General features: G+C 39.2%; 1 protein-coding gene across 6 annotated transcripts in view; it reads left to right on the top strand.

Annotated features, from left to right (window-relative positions):
- Positions 1–25,099, top strand: part of LOC120771596 — a 60,140-nt gene that overhangs the window by 21,661 nt on the left and 13,380 nt on the right. For all 6 annotated transcript variants that reach the window (XM_040099668.1, XM_040099669.1, XM_040099671.1 and 3 more), the window contains 2 exons: positions 7,596–7,918; positions 8,056–8,777. In XM_040099668.1, the coding sequence (XP_039955602.1) occupies positions 7,678–7,918; positions 8,056–8,777 (963 nt within the window). In that variant the 5' untranslated portion in view covers positions 7,596–7,677. The remainder of the gene's footprint in view (positions 1–7,595; positions 7,919–8,055; positions 8,778–25,099) is intronic.

Genomic DNA, 25,099 nt, shown 5'->3' on the forward strand with positions numbered 1-25,099 from the left:
GTTCTAGTTTCGGTCTACAAATAGAGACTTAGTCGTTTTACGGTAGGATTTTAGTTAAGACGTTCGAATTTCGAGTGTGTTTAGTACATAATTGTTAAAAAAATCAATTGATATATTCACTATGGACGGAGTCATGAAGTTCACGTAAGTGAGGAAATTCTCTGTTCGCCATTCACTTCGGAGTGGCCAGAAACGATTTTTTTACATATGGCTCAAGCAGCTCACGACTTCCGGTCTTTGACCAAAATCCTCTGGGTAGTCAAAGGATATCCTTTTGAAGGAGAGCCAAAGTGAGCAGGCGAAACGTCCACTCCACAGGGATGTGCGCTGGTTTTGGGGCCCGCCACGTAAAAAACTCCCCCAATGAACAGTAAAAAACAGCCTCGGATGAGAGAGCCGTCTTTTGATGATGGCCATGGCAAAGGATTAGGATTACGATTTGAGGGCATGCACATGGAATGTCCCGTCCCTTAACTGGGAAGGTGCCGCCGTCCAAAAAATGCGATGGACGGGACAAGGACTGAGACGAGTAGGGTCCTTGTGGCATTTACTACATGTCCATATAAAAAAAACTCAAGTTCGGTGTGGGATTCGTGGTGGGAGAGAGACTCCGTCGAAGAATACTGTCATTCACTCCGGTGGATGAACGTCTAGCCACAAACCGCCTTAAAAGTCGAAGTTTTTCAACATATTGCTGATTTGCGCCTACGCCCCGATCGAAAAGAAGAACGATGTGACCAAAGATGCTTTCTATGAGCGCTTAGAGCGCGCCTATGAAAGGTGCCCCTGCCACGATGTCAAAAACTTTAACGCCAGGGTGGGCAAAGAAGGTATCTTTGGCACAACTGTGGGTAAATTCAGCCTTCACGAGGAAATATCCCCAAATGGGTTGAGGCTGCTCAACTTCGCCGGTGTCCGAAATATGGTTATCTGTAGTACTAGATTCCAGCAAAGAAAAATTCGCCAAACTACCTGGCTATCTCCGGATCGAAAAGCCACCAACAAGATCGCTTATGTTGTGATAGACGGAAGACACGTCTCCAGTGTTTTAAGCGTGCGAGCTTTCATATTTTAATGCGCCTAATTCTTTTCTCACCACTGTAACAACAGTTTGGCCTACTACGGGCTACTCTCGCCGCTTCGACGTTTGCCTACATGCCTTCGTTAAGTCCTGTTCCTGTTGGCGCTGGCGTGTTGGTTGCTTGATTCGCTCAGTTTGTTTATGCAAACTTTTGCATGACAGACACTTTTGTATTGTTACGCCTATTGTGTTATTGTGTGATTTTTTTTTTCTTTTTTACTGTTGCATTTCGTAGCGTTATCTTCACTGTCAGCTCGGCTGCCTAATTGTGCAACACTGGTCATTATTGTGATTTTGCTTTTGTTGCATGTACTCTTATTTTTTGTTGGCTGTTGTTAGTGTATTGTTAGACAGTTATTATTATATATATTTTTAGTTGTTGTTGCAGCTTTATTATAGATATTTTAGCGCTTTTGGCCAGCAGCATTAAACCAGTAGGCATATCATAAAATAGAATTCTTTCAAAGTTTCTTTTGTGTGCCATGTCTAAGCTGGCGTCATCATTTACTGTTCAGCATCCGATTTGAGACGCTATAAAAGCATCAAAATAGCTGTAAATATATCCGTGTACCTTCACTGTAAATTACAGTATCGTTTGCACGAATTTTTGTCTACTAAATATACAGTTTTTCTCTCAACACTCACTTAACACTGGTGTTTCCTGCACTAAATCTCGCCAAATCTAGCTTGCTCTACTATACTCTAGCGTCACTTATTTCCCGTTCCTTCTTAATCACCTTCACCCTTTTGTGTTACACCTTTTTTTCGGTTCTTACTTTTTCTTCCAACTGGTTCAACTAAAATATTATTACTCTAGTTTTCATACTCATATCCTTTTACTATTTTACTACCATTATCCTTGTTCCGGCCGGTGTTTCACTTCCGAATTTCCGTTTTTATACATTCCTTTGGTGCCGTATATGTTATTATGACTCCGCTACTTTACTCCTGTACTCGTTTTTCACATTTTTATTATGTTTTCCTTTCGGCATTTCCCGTTTTTTGCTGCTCCGCTCCATATGTACGTATGTACCGGCGCATGTAGTTGTGGCTGTTCTCCTTTTGTTGGAATCATTGCTTCGTCTTCCTGCGCCGTGTTTTTTGCACCTACTCTTTCGTTCACTCTTCTCGCATTTCATACTCCTTGTTGTTTTTTTATTACCTTTGCAGCTCCTTTTCATTGTGTCTTGCCCGACTTACCCAGCAAGGAGCAACGGGTTGCTATTTATTTTCTGTTGCTGCATTTCTCTAGAGCTTCACCGCAGTTTCATCGCTTCGTCTGCGTCCAGGTGCTCCAGTTATTTTCAATTCACCTGTCGCTCTCACTTCCTTTACACTTGATTGTGTTGCGAATTCATCACTGCCGGTTTGTGGATTCAACGCGAGTTGTGTCGTGTTACCACAAGTGGCAAAAGTTCTTCACTATTTGGCAATACGAGCAATTTTAAGTCCGAGGATTTTAGTTGTTTTATATTTTAATATACATACATAACAAGGCCACTATCTAAAAGTAATCAAAAATTACAAGAAAAATGGTGGACCAAGGGCAACCACTGCTCCCGGATAGACTAGCATAATTCAATAAGTTAAAAAAGACCTGACTATTTATCTCGATTTATTCATCAGATCTTTCAAATTAATTTTTCTTAGCGAACAATTCAGAAGATGGCTATTCCAGCTCCTACAAGATCAAAAAACCTTTCATCAGCAAAAAACAACTTGAAAGCGCGATTGGAATTTGCAAAAAAAAATACTATCAAATGGCGCCAAGTTTTCGGAAAAAAGTAATTTTAAGTAATGAGAGCAAACTCGAATTAAAAAATGCTAAAGGCAGAGAAAAAATTAGGCGAAAGAGTCATAAGAGGTTCTAAAGTAAGTGCACCATAAAGTTTAGAAGTGGAAATGGAGGTAATATTTGGTGTTGTTTTAGCTGCAGTAGTCTATCAATTCTGGTAATAGTCGGCGGCTAAATGACGGGAGAGTTCTACTTACAAATGCTGAGTACAAATTTAGAGCCCACAGATCAAAAAATAGGCTCACAAGATATACCAGCAGCACAATAACCCGGAACAGACGAGTACAAGTCGAGTTGCGAAAGAATTTTTCGAACAAAATCGCCTGCCCAAGGCCCTCACTTAAATCTTGTTAAGCATATCTCGTCAGTTGTTGATTTTCCAGGCCTAAAGCCACACTGATAAAGTCCAACCAGTTTTGTTGACGGCTTTAATCTCTCACACAATATGCTCGATAGGACCTTATTGCCGATATTGAGGAGGCTGCTCCCACGGTAGTTGGCGCAGATTGTTGGGTCTCCCTTTTTGTGGATTGGGTAAAGCACACTTAAATTAAAATCGTAGGGCACGCTTTCGTCCGACCATATTCTAGAAAGAAACAGACTCTTGCTCCTTCCATCGGCCTCCTGGAGTTATGTTTACACTGGTTTCATTGAAATCTACCCAGCGGTTTCGAGCTATAGTGGTCACCAGTTTATTAAACATAGTTTTGAGGAAAACGCATTCGAAGTTTTACACGAAACTTCCATATGCCCGATAACCCTTTGCTAATTATCGAATAACTGGAAAGGTATTTCTCGGGGTTTACTTAAAACTTTCAAAGAGTTTTTGTAAGATATTATACTTTAAGAAGATGTAAAAAATATATAAAATTCTGTCTACCTCTTAGTGTATTTTTGTCACGAAAAATATATTGACTTATTTATGGTATTTAAAGGGAAAGCTCAACAAAATATCTTGCTAAGATATCAACGTCAATTCGTCTTTAGTTCGTTGCTTTGCTTGTTATTTCAACACATACATACATACATATGTATTCTATTTGGCTTCCAAGAGCTTTTGTGTTCTTTCAAAAAACAACTGTGATGTATATTTTTTATTATTTTTTCAGTTACAGCTAGCTTGTTACTTTCTACAAAGTGTTAATGGCATACACTCCTTACCACCTGTCACTTGAAAATCTCATACAACAATAAGACACGCGTCTCCAAAGTTCAATTTCAACAGTTGTTTTCTCCAACTCTCTACCTTTTGTTTGAGCGGTCAATTTGTCATTGCGGTACAAATATTTGACAATTCTGATTTCTTTGACAATTTCGTTGCATAGTTATCTATTTTGTACATAATGTATCTACGTATGTATGTATGTACGATGTGCGTGTTTAGTTATGTACATATTTATGCGCTTTCCACATTACCCGCTTTTCGGAGAAAATTGTTGCTGACGCATTGATCATGAGGCATAAAATCAGTTGATTGAAATTTGTAGCAGTCGATTAGTGTTGGCATTTACGAGGAGATGAAATCGTAAAAAACCGGTACAATTTATTGTGCACTTAGTGACATACATATGCACACAGATACCAACAAATAAAAGCAATTTTCGTTTTTACAGAAATACCTTTACTTATATAAATGAGTGTAGGTAGTTTGTGGCTGTCTAATTCGCTCATTCTCCTTTATATGGCATACTCTTACATTGGCGCGCGCTTGCGCTTCTCTCAATCTCTCTTCCAAATGCAATTCGGTTTTCGAGTGTGCCTACTTTGGCGTTTTTTGTACTCTTTAATACCTTTGCTTTTGACAGCTTTTGTTGCTGCACAATTCTTGCCATCACATGCGCGCCGTATCGCTCGCCCACGTGTGTCATGCTGTGCAGTATTGCATTTACTGCATTTAGAAATAAATTTCCACACCGAATTTTAATATGGCTTTCACAGCGTACATATGTCGCCAGTATGTTTGTACAAATTTGTATGCTCTCCGTTCAGTATAAACATATTAAAAGGTATGACATGCTTCAGTACCCCGGCGCATAAAACGCCGCCGGCATTGTCGCTAGACATCGTGATTATGCATTCAAAAGTCATTTCCATATACACACGAGCCGTTGGCCAACATCGTGTCACACGTTCACTTGCTGTCGTTTGTACCGCAATATTAATTTGGGCGCAACGGCTATGAGACGACTACGTGATACATGATTCGTGATTGCATTCTCAGCACTACCAAGTGCATGCATGCTACGCTCACCAAGGCGTCACGACGGCGTTTGCGTGGCGCAATCAAGCAGTGGGCCATAAGCGAATTTGTTGCGGCTTTCCTCTCTATGTGTACGCGGAGCAGTTGCTCTAGTTTATTTTCTTTGTTCGGTATTAATTTTTTTTTGCTTATCAGCATTTCAATTCCAGTAAGCAGTAAGGAGAGTTTGGTTCAGCAGATTTTTTCTAACCACAACCAAATATGCGCTCGCCCTTTCAATAAGCCGAAAACAACAACACTAAACGCATCTTGTGACACTTTGTTGCAGTAGCTCGCTCGTTCATTTGCATTCGCCTACGCTCCTTGCCTCTGCGCGTGTTAATCGGCAGCTTGCGTTCGTTGGTCGGCAACATTCGTCGTGTTGGCAATATTATAACCGACTTTTGTTTGTGTTTTTGTGAATGAAATCGTAATATGACCTTTTACAATTTTATTAATACGCACGCATACATAGTCAGCCCAACACCTGACACCCACTAAGCCGAAGTTTTTCGTATTAAATATTCGTCAGCATGTCAACGTCATAGCCATCGTCATCGTGAACGTAATTATCATTGGTCGTTCTACTACAAAACGATATAAATATGTAGGTATACCGTTATTGCAACGACTTCCACTACGTTGGAGTGTATTGACATTACCCTCTCCCGATACACTCAGTACTCGCACTCGCCATAAAAATGCATTTTCGTGGAAAGAAAACATACTAGCCCGCCTACTCGTCAAGTGGCCGCGTATTTAACGGACACGAAGCTCTTCCTTCCATTTTTTATTTAAACAAAATTTTGTTTGTGTATTATTGTAGGCGATATCAAATTTCAGGACCGCACTCGAATAGCAGCTCTGATGTGCGGGCGTTTAATTTTGTTGTATAAATTTTGGTTGAACTTTTTTCCTTCACAGTCAATTATTTCATGCTTTTGTTTTTAACCACGGCCCCTTATTCACCCCTAACTGAGTGAGGTGAATGTGTAGGCGTTTCGTATACTATTTGTTTTGCTGTAAGTGATTTCTGTGAATTTGTTTGTATTGGCTTTATTTCTGTTTATTTTCTAATACAATCTGTAAATAATAGAGCAGCTGCGCTTTCTCAAAACTACAATCGGTGTATACTAACTAGCTGAAAACTAACCAAAGCTACACGTTGGATACTTACCGCTATACTATCGAGGAATTACTATAAATTTCAATGTGATTTTAATAACTGAGCTTCCGTTAGAAAATATTACAATCGGCAGACTTACGAAATCGAATACTTACCACAATACTATCGAAGAATCACCAAAAATATTAGCCGCTTGATTATAAGGAAGTTAAAAGTGGCTTCACTCACATAAGTGAGCTTTAATATGCAACCACATTATCTTGATAAACATATATGTAGTTATAGCGATTAGTTTTTGTACCCGGTATGAGACCCCAAATATGTTAGCCACGTTGCCCCTCTTTTCTTCTTAGCTCTTTTAGAACTATAGCACACCACGCTCTCACGCTATCTAATACTAGTTTCGATTCAGTCATAAACCGCACAATGTTATCCGTTGTCACTCGTTCCTTTGTCAATTTCTCTATATCGACTCTCTCCTTTTCATACCTCCGGCTGAAGATGTGCAGCGCGTTTTCTCCGATGCTGTCGTAGAAGGAACAATTCATCCAGTCGTCATGGCCATATTTGTAGAGATACTCTCAAATACACCTGTGCCCCGTCAAAAACTGCATCTTGTAAAAATTTGTTTCTCCATTTTTCCTATTTAACCATGTTTTTAATTAGCCTGTGGGTCCATCACCCTGTTGTAGCTGCATCCCATCGTTTTAACCATTCATTGAGGCTTTTTTGCCTCTCATCCTTCTGCTCCTCCACCGATAATCGCTTGCTCAGTCTTGTGGACCTGTCGTATACTCCTTTGAGTTCCATGGCCATTGCCTCTGGTGGCCCACATTGCAAACTTCGCTTTCTTAGCATACGTTTTTTGCTGGTCCCTAAAACCTTTAAAATATTGGTGCCGCGTACATCAGAATTGATTGGCTCAACTTGGACAATAGCGCACGCCTATTATGGCTTAGTGTATCCGACTCTACTCGCAGTTGAAATCGTTAGACAAATCGGCTCTCAACTGGTTGTATCCTACATTTTTAGGTCGTTCCCGCTTTAGTCGAAAGTACTCAAAGTGATATCATGCCAATTTTACAAACACACTTTTTTCTACGCCATAACTTTGCTTTCAGAATCGTGTTCCAATCTCCTACTCCCAATTAAAAAAAAATTAACTCAGCAATAGAGCAATTAAAATTACAAAAAGTGTCTGTGCAACAAATGTGAGTCGCTTTACATTTAAAAAACACCTTTCCAACAGATGTTTCTTCATTCAAATGGTATTTTAAACAAAACATAACCTTTAAAACATTGAAAACGTTAACTAACTCTATTATCTTCACTTCCTCTCCCTTTCTCTTTACAGAATCCGCTACAGTCAACGCGCGTACGCATCATAGCAACCAGCTGGTTTCAGCCGTACGCCATACGGTGTTGTTGTCATTGCAATGCATCGATCATTGAAGCCGCACGCACAAGCTAAAAAGGTACCACCACCTGCGCTACCCGGAGATCCCGCACCGCAACAACAGCAAATACCATTATACCGTTTAGGTGGCAGTATTTCGAGTGCAGCTGGCAAACAGCTGGATGATGGCATTATAATGAGTAGCATGGTATCGTCGCCATCCTTGGAGGAGGGCGGTTTCAATTTGCCACGTGAGCCATCGGTAGCATTGCGCATGAAAGGTGCGTATGCGTCATGTGCGCATGCATGCGTGTGTGTATATGGTTGCAAGCCATTCCGCAATATTTGTCATACTTTGTTTGCAATGTCTCATTGTGATTGATTTTCTTTATTTACTCTTAACTTTCTTTCCACGTAGATGAAATAAGCGAATACGCTACAGTCATGTCCACATCAGGCACATCACAATCGTCGGGCTCCTCTGCCGGCACTGCTGCAGCTGGCAAACAACAAGCAGCTAATCAAGTAGCCACTGGTGGCACAACACTTTTATCCACCGCAACTAATCCGCTGCTCAGCGGTTGTCCACCCACAATAGTGCCATGTCCACCGCCCGTGTTTTGCGCCACACTACGCGAACCGCTCACACACAAAGCGGCCGTTTACTATCATCAACAATTAGCGCTGCAAGAGGATCAGGGTATCGATTTGACACAATCGCCAGGGCGCGATTCGCCCGGTTCGTCGTCGGGCTCAGCTGGTTCTGGTTCGCGACACTCTACAGCTAGCTTGGATTCGGGTCGTGCCTCATCGTATTTGACTGGTGTGTCGGGTGCATCGATACGCGGTAGTGCGGGCGGTGCACTTTCATCGCCACGTTGCAGTTCGGTGAGTTCATGTTCGATTGGTAGTGTCGATCGGCAACGTAACGATGAACTCATCATCGATTGGCTAATGGAGATGAAGTGTGAGGAGTATGCACAATTGTTTATATCGGCCGGTTACGATTTGCCGACTATTGCACGAATGACCCCCGAAGATTTGACAGCGATCGGCATAAAAAATCCACACCATCGCGAGCGCATAAAACAACGTATCGATAAGTTGCAAGTATTGGATAACTTGCCACATTTCGTGCCGGTAAGTCCAGTTTTTAAATGGCTACACTATTTACTAATAATACAACAAAGTAGCATAAGCAGACGACGACGAGTTGGCGTAGAAGAGTCGAGCCATAAGTGAAAAGCTTGCAGCGCTGGTTTTATCACGCTTTCCACATTTTTGTGTAGGTGTTTGTGATCGATCGACTAGTCGCTGTATTTTATGGCTATGTGAACGAAGCACATTAAAATGGCAAATGATTTAATTGGAAGCGAGGCAGATAAATCAAGTAAAGAAATATAATATGCTGCGCTGAAAAGCTTAGCTGTAAATAAGATTTCAAATTGCACGTTGTGAGCATGCAAAGCAGATTGTCTTACGATTCGTAAACCAGCTTAAGACATGTGGGTGGCAATGAGTTTCGCGCGCTATTAATATTAAACACTTAAGGGTGAGGCACGTCATATAAACGAGTATCAATTAATTATTGGCTTTCAACAATACTGACAACGCTTGATTGGTTCTAACTCTTGGCGTCAATAATAATGTGTACATAAACAAAGGAATGATTCCATGAAATATTGGCGGGTATATTAACCACTATACTATCGAGGAATCAATAAAATTGTTCATTTGAGAAATCTACAAACCAACATGTTTAATGCTGTTTAAGACGGATTGCCGTCGAATTCACTTTACAAACAAAACTTTTCACATTGTTATTTTTTTGCGGAAATGAAAGATGGTCTTTCCTCTGTATTTATCGTTAATAGGAGTGCGTTAAGTCTACCGATATCTCCAACTGGGTGATATACATATATAATTTATATACTCTATATATCATTTGAAAATGTAAATTATATTCGGGGTCGTGAACTACTCTACTGAACTGAAGAGGTCGACTATGAATTACCTGACTATCGTCAATAATCCATAATATTTCGAGGTAAAAACTCAAAACTGAGAAGGATTAAACAAGGGGTTCCAGAGGGTGGTATACTCTTCCCGTTATTGTTTAACTTCTGCAACTCGAAACTCCCGCAATCACCAGAGGGAATTTTTATCACCTCGTACGCTAATGATTGTACGATAATGACGTCGGACAATGGAATCGATGGCATGTGCTCAAACATAAACCGCTATCTCTCCGACCTTTTTCGCTGCACTCTCTACCCCACTAAATCCTCAGCAACCATATTTACAAACTAGAAGAAGGAGTACAGACTTGACCTTAACATTGCAGTTGATAGCGTTAAGATCCCGACTGTCAATAACCCGACTGTCAATAACCTTACAATTTTAGGTGTGACTTTCGAGGTATGTGGTCTTTCACTCCTCATACGACCGCGATTATCGCACTCCGGACTACGACAAGATGCCTCTTGATCCCATCGAGCACCTACATAGTGAAGCCCGTATGCTTCCAGTTAAGGAGCAAATTAACTCCTCTCCAATTAGTTCCTGCTGGAATGTTTTCGCAGAAATCACCCCTGCACTCACCAGCTTGGAGCGGAACCGCTTCCTAGGAGCATCAGTAGGTCATCTCTGGTAGTAGTACGTCGATGACGTCAAACTGCTCATATGACACCCTTCTCTCTTAGGTCCGACCCTGTCGAAACACATACATACTACCGTGGAATGACAACTAATCTGATCCTTACCAACCTAACGGGGATTAGGTACCCGTTACAACAAAAATATTTAATAAAGATTTATTTAAACGAAAATAATTAAAATAATTTTTTGTGACACACTGTTAGGAAGAGCTCAATAGTCCCTTTACAGTTTTAAAAGTTGTCTTGCTTTAATCCTCAATTTGAAATTTCACACATAACACTGTCACTATCAAGATCGTTCAAATCCTTGCCAAACTCAAAACATATTTGTGGTTAACGTGTAAAACTTAGTCTACATACTCAAGTTTTCCCACAAAGCTTTCGAAAATGTCCGTACCCAGCTGTCTGTCAAGAACCTGCTGCTGAAATTGACATATTTTTCATAAACCCACTCGAAATGATAATTTCAAAAATCGCAACTTATACCTACTCATACACGCATACGAGTATGAATGTAAGTATATGTATATTATGCACGTAGGCCCAATGAATTCCGAATTTCAGGAATGCACAGCGGTGTGGAATATTTCACGAGCTAACGGCTTTTGACTGGCAAAAATCGAACCAAATGAATTGTGTGAATGACTGGCGACCTAGTAATGTGTGTGGGTTGCACGGCGAACAGGTTCACAATAACAACAACAACATACAGGTACAGCCTGGCCAAGCAAAGGCTCTTTTTCGCAGCTAAAAGCTGTAAGCCATCGCTCTTGTTACATACGTGACTTTCATTGCAATCGCAATGGCACTTTTCGCACTGCATTCGCCTTCAGGCGTCCAATACACTTATCTACAGTTACTCAGCTGTGCGGCGTGAGTGTGTTATTTCCTGCAGTTGACACAATATACACACGCAACCACATACATACACATTTACATTTGTTTGTAGAATGCTACTGATTCATTTGTTTACTTAGCTCAAGCCACGATAACAGCCGATAACATAATATCATACTTAATAATAATAACAACAATAATCAAGCGCGTGTTTCGTTGCTGGCCTGTGAATATTTTTTATGTGCAACATGTATGCAAGGCGAATGCAGCTTTGCCGACACTTGCAATGAACGGTCACACATTCCGCGCCGCGCAAGCACCTCTCGGCACACACACACACACACGTGCATATGTATGCTTGTGAGGTTATAGCCAACAGCAACGGTGTTTATTTTTGTTTATCACTGCGCTCTTTTTTTCTGATTTTTATGCATTTAACTTATTTTTGCTGCTTACAGCTATGACTGCCTTTTATCGTTGAAGCCATGGCTTTTCTCTATTTTTGTTCATTTCATTTCATGCATTACCGCTGTTTTGTTATTCAATTTTTCGCAATCACCATAAAAATCGCCATTTAGCTGTTATTGCTTTTCACATACACGCACACAGTCGCCTATAAGCGGCAATGTACTCAGTCACTTGCAGCGTGAGTTAACTTATCTCTCATTGTTTTTAACTCGTTGCTATTTCTTTTTGTCCTTATCCACTTGTGTGTATTTTCTTTTTTTTTTACTTTTTTCTTCTTCTTTTTTTAATAAACAGCATACACTTGTTGCGATTTTGGCCTTTGGTTATGCTTACCGTTGCGTTAGGGTAATTCCTAAATCATTTCATCAGCTGAGCTTGCGGTACAAGCTGTGTTCCAAAGTAAACAGTGTGCCCTTAAAATATGAGAATCCAAAATTTTTTTAAGGTTCGAGGCTCCCTACTTTTTATAAAGAACAAAAAAAAAAAACACAGAAACTTCAAACATAACGGGGAATGTTCATTATCATTCGAAAGAACATTCTTTGGCATTTATTTTTTTGAAGATTATCTCTTTCAAATCTTGACCGCGACTACGTCTCAGATGGTCCATCCGTTGAATTTTCCATGACTCCTTCGAGGATTTCGACTGGTAACTAGCAAATAACACGCATAAGATTTTGCTCCAAGGACTGAGTCGAAGCGGGATTGTCCGCATAGGCTTTAGACTTTACATATCCCCACAGGAAAAAGTCTAACGGTGTGATATCACACGATCTTGGTGGCCAATCGGCCGGCCCAAAACGTGATATTATCTGCTCACCAAAGTGTTCTCTCAATAAATCCATTTATTGATGCGATGTGTGGCAGTGGCACCGTCTTGTTAAAACCAAATGTCGCCACGATCATGAGCTTCAATTTCAGGCATCAAATAGACGGTTATTATGGCGCGATAACGGTCGCCATTGACGGTTACGTTCTCACCGACATCATTTTTGAAGAAATATGAACCTATGATTCCACCGGTCTACAAACCACACCAAACCGTTGTTTTTCTGGATGAAATGACAACTCTTGAACCTCTTCAGGTTGCTCTTTGTCCCAAATGTGAGCCAGATTCGCTTCATCGCTGAACATAATTTGGCCCGAAAATGTCTGATCTGCTTGGAACTTTTCAAGGGCCCATAGAGCTAAGCGATGTCTGAGTTGGTGCGAACGGCGCCGAATTGAATCTCCACGGTCTTCATGTACACTGTCAGCTACGGCTTCTTTATTTTCTTTACTGCGTGCTGGACGTAGTATACCATATTCGATTGAATATTATTCCATAATGAAAGTTGGGTCTAAAGATGGGTGATGGTGTAGCGAATACTACGCGGAGTAGGCCGATTGTGTTGACCATAATTTGAGCGAAGCACGCTAAACACATGCTTTACAGAACGTGAGTTTTCGCAAGAAAGTGGAACGATTGTGAAATGTTGTTCAGACATAAGTCTTTCCATAATAAAATGCCAAACAGTACTGGACAGAAATAGCATGAAAGCTTGACACGACTCACGCGTGATCTGTCAAAAAAAGGTTATTGAAAAAAGTACCTCTACTTACATCACCTGTTATTTCATTTGCTCTTTACAACCACCCTAATGCGCATCATATAGTGTACGAAATTCATCCGTAAACTGAAATTTCTCTTAACTTCCACAATAATTATTCCCTTGAATCAGCAAATTATTTCCAATTAACAATGTTAAGCGTATTAGTTACATGATACATACAAACATATTTATAAGCACACACGACACTTACCTGTTTCAGCTGAAGCACTTTATACAATTATACAGCTACTGAATTGCGAACATAATTACTTGCTTTTTTCTGTCTGAAACAAATTAAAAACTAATGGCGGCTGCAATCGTTTCAATAGACAATTAAGTCATTGTCATATTTGTGGTTATAACTCTCTGACTGGATATGCGGCTTTGGCAGCAGCACTCTCAAACGCAACGCAAAACTCGCCTCAAGTGAGCTGTAATTGCTGGCAAATATTTACATTTTTTTTCCAAGTCATTACCTATATTGCATATGTGTACTTATATTCTGGTCTCTTATGAGCTATTTGTCACATGAGCTGATATTTATTGGTTATATGAAGTGGCGAATAAGTGGCCTGACTTTTAAATCAACAGTGAAATTGAGTTGTTTATTACGGAGTGCCACAGCAATTCGATTTTTTTCCTTAGTATTGGGGGCTCAAAGTAATTTAATGTGCTTTAGTTGTAATATACACAACTATTTCTATAGACTAGAAAGAAAATATAACATATATTGTCTATAGACTTGATAGGAAATAAAAACACGGAATAGGAGTTGAGATTTATGAAGTAACATAGGCTTTACTAGTTCTCAAAGTTCATTATCACCAAGATTTAACGCGTATTTTCAACAATCATTCCGCAAACATTAAAGCATCATTCGATGTTAGGTTGAGAGTTCTCAGCCAAAGTGTGAGACAATTTTTTGAACTCAACTCTTCTATTGTGCCTTTGCTAGTACTTTCTAATATTAGGTCCTAAAGTATCACTGTTCGAGTGTCGTTTGCTCACACATTGGTACCATACGCTGAAAAGTCCTCCTTACTAAATTTAAGTTCAACGTCCGATCGATCCAATAATGCGCACTAATATTGTTTATTAATTGTTTCACCATGTTTGAAGAGGTCGATGCAATTATTCTATGTGTATCTCAAAAAATATACTTCAAACCTTGTCAGACGACAATTTTTTTTTTTAATTTGCTCTAGTGATTACTATGTGACAAATGATCCAATCACTATCAAATTCTGAAAGATCTGTGTATGTTTTCCATAAAATGACCTACCATCAGCTTTTTGATCTGATCAAAAATGGAATTTGGCAATTTGGTGCAATAAGTAGTAACTATACGGGTCCGTTACTATGATTTTATGCAAACCTCCTCTCCTTGCTTTATGGCCTGGAGTGTAAATACCGAAAACGGTATTCATGTAATTGTTGTTTATACCCAATCGTCGCGGGTTTGTTGGCATAGACTTGACGTAGCACCACAGGAAATAGTCTAACGACGTCAAATCGCACGACCGAGGCGGCCAATTTACTGGGCCATTTTGTGAGATAACACCTTCACCAAACTTGGCTATCAATAAATCGATTGTGACATTCGTTGTTGGGCTTGTAGCGTTACCGCCCTTTTACAACCACATATTGTCCAAGTCCATATCATTCAATTCGGGTCAAAAATATTCGGTTATCAATGGTGTCTTGGAGTCCGTGTGGATTGTTCCCTGACCTGAGCCAGAAATGAGCCTCATGGCTGAAGATGATTTTCGATGAAAATCCGGATCATTTTCCAGTTGTTGCTCAGCCCAATTCACGAACATACGACGATTCTGGTGGTCAAGCGCCTTCAGTTCTTGCGTCAATTTGATCTTGTAAGGATGTAGGCCAAGATCTTTTCGCAAAATTCGCCATAACGATGTCACAGAGATGCCCAACGCCTGAGAACGACGTGTGTGAGGGACTGACTTGTTTCTTTCTCAATTGATGCGCTACCGGCAGCAATATTCTCGACACTACGAGCACTTCTTTGTCTCACTGGCAGGGGGACATTTTGTACTGTACCTGTGGATTCAAGTTTTCCACTAGACGCTCAATTGTTGATCGGACAAGACGATTGTTACGACTATAAATTGAACGTAGCGCTCTTAAAGTTGAGGCCACTGGCTTGTTGTTGTATCGTATGTCTTTCCATGATGAAATGGCAAACCTTACAATAGAGAAATGTAAAAAAAGCGGGAAAAATACGGCGTGATTTGCTGTCCCTATCGGTCTATTTATGTAGCGTCCCTATTGAAAAATCCGTTACACGCCAAATTTCTTGAATATATCTCATGAATATTACAGTTTACCATATGAGGGCATGATTTTGATCGTTCATTTTGTGTAGCATCTAGATGTTATAGTGATCTGATATCAGCGATTTTAAGAAAAGAACATGTGCTAAATTTCAAATCGATATCTCCAAAACCGAGGGACTAGTTCGCCTATATACAGACAGACAGAAGAACATGGCTAAATTCTCAACTCGTCGTGCTGACCATTTATATATACAGGGTGTCCATTGACAGATGCTGTTACACCGTTTCTTCAGAAAATATGGCACAGTGACTCGTTCTGGGTGAAGTCTCGACTCGTGGATTATTTCTCGAATTGATTCACTTTGTAAACGGCCATTCTGCTTATTTACATTTCCGTTGAGGTCAAAATGGGCCTCATCAGACATAAACAGAAAATTTATCTAGTTATTGCCCATTTTAATCATTTTTTGACAAAATCCCAGGCGGATATTGAAATCTACAGGGTTTAACCGGCATGTTACTTGTAATATGTACGGCAACAGGTTTAACTCGCTAACGAAAATGGTTATTACGGTTTGTTTTTGTAGCACGATTCGTGCGCCGTCCTGTACATATACATACATATATTTTATAGAGTACGGTATAAAAATATTAGCAAAAACAAAAAACGTTCTTAATCACATTGCTTTTTCACGGTTGCTTCTCGGTAGTTATAAGCATATACTTCGCTTACTGCCACTAGAAACTCTTTTATTATGTTGCAATTTGCCGCTGCGAACTTCAATAAATATCTTCTAACAGGTGACGCCCTCTTTCTGTGCTAACCTTGCTTGAAAATGCCGAAATATGATAAATTGTTACGGTTATTTGCCACGCTGCTCCAACTAATCCATTTAATTCGACAATTCTTTCCAAATGAGTGCATTGTTTATGCAAGTTTAAGGTTAGCTGTTGCGAAAATATTTACTACTGGTGATTCGTGTAGTTTTCAATAAAAAAAATTGACAGCTCACAGATTTGATGTCGAGTCTGAAAGGCAGCGCGCTTTGTTTGCAAACAACCTTCAGAGCGGAAAAAATTGCCAACTATTACTCAAGCAATAACACTGCACAAACATTGTAATTAAGCAACAATGTACGCATATAAGCCATAAATCCCGCTCAAGACGGATTTTTAATGCATAGTACAGTATGTACTGCTAGTTATGTGCAAGCTTATGTACATAATGTATGACCTCACCGCTGCGGTTGCGCATAAGTTGCACGTTTTCAACTTAACTGCTGACGTACACATACACACACAGATCTTAGCATATGTTTGTGTGTATGGTTTTTCTCACATAATTGTTGTTGTTTTCTGCTGATTTTCGTATTCTAACTTGGCGCGTTCGCTTTCCAGCGGCTTGAGCGCTCGAACTCCACGCTAGCTTGTAAGTCTAGAATTTATAATTAATTTCAGTTGTAGTATTGCTGTTTGTTGTTGCTCTTGAAACAATTGGAATTCAATGCATAAAATACATATTTAATTTTAATGCGTTTTAATTTAATTTTTTTTTTATTGATTTCTGCTTCACTTCTTTCTTACCGCTTTAATTGCTTGGCATTATTATGCAATAAACCGGTTGAAATTTTTATATCGATTTGATAGATAGTCCAATACATACATACATATAAGTCATCACTCATCAACGTGGTATTAACGAAGCAATAACTTTTAGCGCCAAACGAAAGTAAACAATGGCGTCGCTTTCATTTGATATCAACAGTTGAGTTGAGTTGAAGCAGGGGCAGAAAAATGAAAATATGTCTATTATTAATGTGTTTATCGGCCCACGTTGACGTATGTGAGTTATTGTTTGCCGCGTTTAAATCTAAAGCTTTCGATTTATTGTATTTTCTTGGCAGCTATTTTGTGGCTTTTTCTAAGTAAATACACCTACGGTTTGCGCGGGAGTCTAGAAAAATATGCCTAAAATATGAAAAATCACTCTCCACTGCAAATCTTCAGTGTTGCTTATGGTTAGTCTAGATTTATTATTATTTTTCTTATGGTAGCATAAAAATGTATAGCCATTTCCGCGCTTATAAATCATCTATTATTTTTTCCTCTATTTTATGCAACTTATTATAATTGTGGCCGGAAGTCTTCCCTGACTTGTGTTGTGTTCCTAAATTAATGATTAATTTCCTCATAAAATCAATCTCTAAAGGCTTAATATAACCAATATGTCATGAATGAGAAGAATTAGCCAAACTCGATTCTAAAATCAAAAGTTCGCTGTTAAAACGCGGATACTCTAAATCCAGCTTAAATAATCTAGAAATTTTATTATTTTCGCATTTTATAGGTCTTAAAAGTTGTTCCAAAACCATTCATAGGCTATTAATATTGAAAAACTCTCAGATACGCTGGTTATTTTCTCTTTTTCGGTATGACTGAAGCGAAATCTGACTGGAACTGGTTTTTTGGAGTCTACACATGATTTTATAAAAAAAAAACTCTTCGAAAAACGTTCCTTAAAAGTTTGTATTAAATTTTTCCGAAAGTTCTAAGGAACCTCCACAGACGAAAATGTCTAGAGAGAGGGTATTGCGTCGAATACTTTCATGGCTAGAGTGTTTTCATCCATTCGGACGACATGACCTAGCCAGCATAGTCGTTGTCTCTTAATTCGATAAACTACATACATATGTCACTGTCGTCGTATATCTCATACAGCTCATGGTTCCATCGAATGCGATATTAACCGTCGCCAACGCACCAAGGACAATAGATCTTCGACAGAAAATTTCTCTCGAAAGCTCGTAACGTCGACTCATCAGATGTTTTCATCGTCCATGCCTCTGCACCATATAGCAGGTCGGGAATAATGAGTGACTTATAGAGTTTGGTTTTTGTTCGTCGAGAGAGGACTTTACTTCTCAATTGTCTACTTAGTCCGAAGTAGCACCCGTTGGCAAGAGTTATTTTTCTTTAGATTTCGAGGCATTATTGTTGTGTTAATACTGCTTCCAAGATAGACGAAATTATCCACGACTTCCAAGTTATGACTGCTAACAGTGACGTGGGAGCCAAATCGCGGATGTGGCAACTATTGGTTTGATGACAGGAAATATCGTCTTACCCTTGTTCACTACCAGACCCATTTGCTTCGCTTCTTTGTCCATTTTGGAGAAAACAGGACTACAAAAGATTGTACCTGCTCGATTCAGCTCTGCAGCTCGAATTATTTTCTCCAGCAGTATATTTAAGAAGTTGTAAGAACCTCGTTTGGTATCGAACGAATCGGAGAGGTGCTTCCTGATGTTGGCAAAGGTTTTGGTATTGCTCAATGTTAGTTAACACAACCGTATTAGTTTTGCGGGGTTACCAAATTCAGATATAACTGCATAATTCAGCTCTTTTTCGTACTGTCAAAGCAGCTTTGAAATCGTCGAAAAGATAGTGAGTGTCGATCCTCTTTTCGTAGATCTTTTCTAAGATTTGGAGCATTGAGAGTATCTGGTCAGTTGTTGATTTTCCAGGCATAAAGCCACACTGATAAAGTTCATTCGGTTTGTTGACGGTTAGCTTTAAGCTTCCACACAATATGCTCGATAGAACCTTTTATGCGATTCTTCTTTTCATTGGTAGTGCGTGTTACGTGAATTTCAAACCCAGCGAGAGAAAATGTTTCACCTTCTCACTTTAGCTCGCCTACAGACGCATGGTTTTTGGCTACCTAGAGGATAAGGCCGGAAGTCGTGAGCTGGTTAAGCTACATGTAAAAGAATCGTTTCTGGCCGATCATTACTTCATCCTCCTGGCCTTCAGTTATCTCAAAATAATGATCGATCGAGAGATTTCGTCGAGATTGTAGCCTATTTGATGCAAAATACGATCATCGAATAGGAGAAATGAGGTCTTGGGTTTCAAAAGGTTGGAATATCGCTATAATTGATTTATTGCCGCCGATCTACCTATGTGTGTTGAATAAAAAAATTTCGCCACAAAAATGTGTTCTCATTTAAAACGATCAATCTTACAATTCTCTTTTAGAGGGTCGCTAATATTGTGTTATTCATAAATAATTAAAAACTTATTACCAATAAGAATAAGTTCTCCTCCTCGTCTTCATTATTTTGTCGGCTACTTTCAGCGCCTCCTCATACACATATTTTAAACGCTCTCTTGTCCCTTTGAGCTCAACCCATTATTTTGCCGCGCGCGCAATAAAGCACGTCGTAAACATCTTCACACCTCATATGCAAATTTTTGGCTTGACTGAAAGAAAGTTAACACCGCACGCTTCTACTATTGCAGTGTTTCATCGCTACAAATCGTCGCTTGATTCATATGCGCAACGCTCTCACTTCCTCTTTGTCAGGCACTACCTGCCGCTAGCCCTTTCTCTTATCGCTCCAAATCTCTGCAAAGAGTTGCGCATGCGGAATCAATATCTTTGTAAACGCTTTCTATACACAAGTAAGAAACTCAATTGACGCATTTTGTTTGTTTTTCGTCGTACCTTTTCGTTCATCAACTCTTGTTTTTATTGCCTTCTGTGTGTGTGGGTTTGCAATTGTATGTATTTTATGCGCAAATTTGGCAACATTGTGTCTTAAATGTCAACGAATTGACTGCTTCTAAAGAAAACAAAAAAAATTAAGTAGCAAACAGACTTCATATCTCCATTCATCCAACTCTTTGCAAAATATCACACGTCCGAGTTGAATGCTTTATGTGGTATTTTGGTTTGTTCTTCTTTCTTTTTTGTGTATATTGGAAGACGAAGATTGAAGTATAGAGTGCCTTTTCTGAGCTACACAATTTCGTGGAAGTCACACCAAAGTAAACACATGAGTTGGCATTTATTTTCAAACTATTCGCGACTTTTTGGTTTCCGTGGTCGATAAGACTTTCCAAAAGGCCTGCAGTGAATGAAAACCGTCACTTCATTTTGAGCAGCGTTCATTGTTTAATCATATTTTGCCAGTAGTCTATGACAATCGCATGAAAGCCATAAAATTAGTCAAACTTTTGTCATTCCTAATTAATCTCTCTGTCGTTTTGAACAATAACTTGTATATTTCTAATAAAACACCCTTTATGAGATAATTTCAAAACAGATAAAGAAATAAATCCTGTTTTTTCGTTTTCTTCAGCTAAATACCTACCTGTTATTATGCTGAGTCTTTCTAAATTTCCCCTCCTTCAGCCATTCAGCGTTCTTTTGCCATTTGTATACATATCTCGCCAATTCTGCTTTGGTACTTAACCTTAATTTGTGTGCTGCTTAGACTTTAGTATTTTATTTTCATTTCACCTTCTGTCTGATTTTGTTCCGCTGATTTAAAATTTTTAAGTTTTGCTGTCAATTTATGACATTTTAATGATCTTCAATTGATACGCAATCTGCTAACGGTTCTTTGTTCTTGAAAAGACAATGGCATAATGAGTTATTAAAGTCAATTTAGAATTTTGCATAATAAGTTACAGGTTAACAGAATAGAGCTAAAATAAAGAAACTTCTTTGTGTCAAAACAGAAATGACTACTTAACTCCGTTTGCCGAAAGGTTCCTTTGTCTAGCCAACAATCGTAGTTACCATGTTCCATCCCTATGAATTTTACTATGACAATAATATATTATTTATGAGGTATGATATCATAAATATATTATAGCAACAAGTTGGAGATTGCGTTCAAGAAAACTTAGAAATCTAAAAGATCCATGATCCGTGAAAAACGGTCACAGTTCAAGCGCACAATCAAAGCCGGAATTTTCTGTGTAACGAACTAATGAAATCTTGGAAGCATTACTTCATAAGGCATCTGTCCTTTGTTTTCTCCTCATGTGGTCCTGGCTACTATATACTCTTTACAGAAAATTTAGAATGGGTGCTGGAGAGGGATCACAAAGTTAGATAGCTACCTAGCTCACGAAGAGATAGCTCTGAAATGAAGTCTGAAAAATTAATTGTTATATAAAAGCATACGCTTCACCCAACTTAATATTTTATCATGCATTTATTCAGAAATCGAAGATTGATCACTTTAGCTATTGTTTCGTGGTGCAACTTCCAAGCGGCTGCGATGTCTTGTCCGACCCTATAATAATAATAATTGATAAATTTAACATCTGAGCAATTAAACGAATATTTCGTCGACGATCCGAGTACAAAACTTTGCGCACACGAGCCACATTGTCGGTGTTTGTCAAAGTCGCAGGTCTCCCAGCACAGTCTTCATTTGCGACATCTTCCCGACCCTCCAAAAAGGCCTGGTGCCACCGAAAGACACCACTTCTGGCTAAAGTAACATCTGGGTAAGCGTACTTGATCATATCATATGTCTCTGTCGCAGATTTACCGAGTTTAACACAGAAATTAATCGCGTACCTCTGCTCTAACGAACACTGCATTTCCGGCTTGCACCACTCACAGAAACACGTCGCACAAAAAGGTTTGTCCTGACTCTCCAGGTGTGCTTAGACAACTGATAAGCCGCTGGTTCATTAGTTATGAACGCCTTCTACCGAATCCAGCCGGTGCCCTCACGCTCCGCAGTATAGTCGCGGCGGAAGAAAAGCAGTCCTATTACTTTCCGGACAAACCCTGTACTCACTGACCACGAATGAATTATTTTTGGAAAATTTGCCATGATAGCACCATTAATTGGGCTAGAAAGTTATCCCGCGGCTTTTATTTTTCATGCTCAGAGCCTAAGTTGTAAATGTTTAAGTTTAGATTAGACGAAGTCTGGCATAACCTATAAACGAAAAGTATTGGATACCTGCACTATTTGGTTAATGAAAAATTTAGAAACAAAAAAACAAAAAACAAATAATAGATGAATACATTGCTGGTTTGAGATAGGTTAGGTTAGGATAGGTCGCAGGGTTGAGCCAAAATCGATGGATCTCACTAGGACAAATATTAGTATTTTGTATTACCCAAAAACTCCTCCAAATTCATCACCTCACAGATCACGCAGCGTTTGGAGCTTACCACAACTTTAATAAGACTGTTCATATCAATCTGAGATATTTCAAATTCAGTCAGATAAGCGTCGAATAATAAAGGAGAAACTAACATCATGATTTAATCTCGCCTTCCTCCATACAGCTTTGGCAAAAAGCGTCCGACAAAATATTTAGTTGCACCGCGTGCCTACCATTGTAAAGTGTCCATTTAGAGCACCTATTAACTTTGTTATGGGCAAGTAGTTCGAAGGAACTCTTACGGTTCACTTTGCATCTCGGATCGCACATGGTTGCCTGAGATATTTGGTTTCAAATTTCAGCAATATTGTATTTCACGGCTTTAAATTTTTCTTTCATAAAACAGTTCCTCGGCGTAGGGATTTATGGAAGTCCTACAGAAAAGTTGTGTCGCAGTTTAGCTCTATTGTAAAACTATATAATAAAATAATGTTAATTAAAAAAAAAATAGTCTCAAAACTATCGTGTTTTTCAAAAATAGCGCTACAAAAGTTTTTTTTTTTTTTAATAAAACAAAAACGGTTTGGGATTTCAATGAAATTTTTTAATCCTGTGAAAGTACATTCGATGCCATTATGTATGGAACTCGATTTCTTTTGCATGACCACTACGGCACGCTTGCAGAAGTCCAGACACTGAACCCAATTTTCGACGGATTTCAAGCATAAATCCGCCAACACTGCTGCAATTTCACGTTCGATATTCGTACGAAGTCCATCAATCATCGCTGGCTTGTTGCCATAGACCATAGACTCGAGTTAACACTACAGGAAGTAGTATAACGGCGTCAAACTACACGACCGAGGCGGCCAATTCACTGGGCCATTTCGTGAGAAAACACGTTCAACAAACTTGGTTTTCAATAAATCGATTGTGACATTCGTTGTGTGGCTTGTGGCACCGTCCTGTTGGAACCACATATTGTCCAAGTCCATATCATCCATTCGTGCCAAAAAATATTCGATTATCATAGAGCGGTAGCGATTCCCATTACAGTAACGTGCTGGTCTTGATCATCACGGAAGAAGTACGGCCCAATGACGCCGCCGGCCCATAAACCGCACCAAACCGCAATTTGTTTTTGGATGCAATGGTGACTCATGGAGTACGTGTGGATTGCTGCCTGTCCAGTAAGGCATATTTTGCTTATTGACGTAGCCATTCAGCCATAAATGAGCCTCATCGCCATAGATCGAAGAAGATCGCTAAATAAAAGGTTTCAATTTGACAGTTAATTTGACAGATGTCAAAATGTGACACTGTTGTGTGGCTGTTTATTGATAATAGCGACTCTCCATTGAATTTCATACCCATTGCTGCCGCTGCTGCCTTTTGAAGTAAGAAATACCCGGCTACATTCCTATTAAACCTAACCTCGACTTTCTACAGTTGTTTGCCAATACAACGAAATGGCAATTAGCAGTTGTTAACAATGTTTGTCGTAAAATTTTTTATGCATATTAAGTACTTAAAAACTGCTGTGTAACTAAATAATAACAAAAAGTACTGATGTACTTAAATCACATAACATTTAACAGCTTTAGTTATGATAGTAGTGCACGTACGCCATTTAACTGTGTACTATTTGGTAGTTGTTGAGGTTGTTTTTTTTTTACTTTGGCGGAACACCACTTCGGCTAGGTGTTAACTGATTTGGTAAAGAAGGCAAAAAATAGCAGAAACATATTTGTAAAGATTTTTAGTGACTTGTGGCTAGTGACTGGTGACTTTGGCGCGAAAATGGCTAAATGTCAGTTAACAAAAGCGCACGGCTACTCAATTAGCTGTAATTGGCGAGTGTAATCATGGCATTAGTAAGTATGGCAAATGTGTGTTACTGATAAAGGTAAATCTATCAATATATGTATGATTGTGTGTGTGTGAGTGTAAAAATACTCGCATATGTGTTTTGGTATTATCGAAATCTGCCTCTAAGCAACCGAGTATGAGAAAATGGGCAAAACAAAATATTTCGCGCTTCCATATCTAACAAGATAAAGCAGAGCGCAATATTTTTCAAACAGAATATGTCCGTGAACTACTTTGTCATTACACCAGTTTAATAAACCGATACAATACTTTGTGCGATGGGTACGAGCGAGTGGAGCGCGTTCGATGTAAGATTGCTGCGGCCAGTGTGAGATATGTATGTGCGTAGTAGCCGCTTTGGCGGCTGTCATATAGCTGATATGCGACACATGAGGCCACCGGTGGGCTGCTTAAATGCACACATGCGTATATACTTATGAGCTATATAATCACATATGCATTTGCATATGTATATGCTGGCATAGAAATACATAGCAACACATAGAAATAAGTATATTGAAAAACATATACATACATACATATAACAAAGCAGCGCCGAAATTCGACTCCAATCGGCGGTATCACACTGACAAACTATAAAACTTTTTTTTTTATATTCTAGGTATTTTTTTCCATTTGCCTTTTGTTTCGTCCTCACTGCGTAGTACGTCAACGCTGAAATTGTAAACGCGTAATGTGGTGAACTGAAAACGTCAACTATAATCGGAAAATAAGCAATCAAAAATACAAGAAAAAATCAAGAAAAACAAAACGTTACACGTACATACACATGCATACATGTTGCCTTAGACTTTTACAGC

Source organism: Bactrocera tryoni, chromosome 3 (assembly GCF_016617805.1).
Source record: "Bactrocera tryoni isolate S06 chromosome 3, CSIRO_BtryS06_freeze2, whole genome shotgun sequence".
Lineage (NCBI taxonomy): Eukaryota > Metazoa > Arthropoda > Insecta > Diptera > Tephritidae > Bactrocera > Bactrocera tryoni.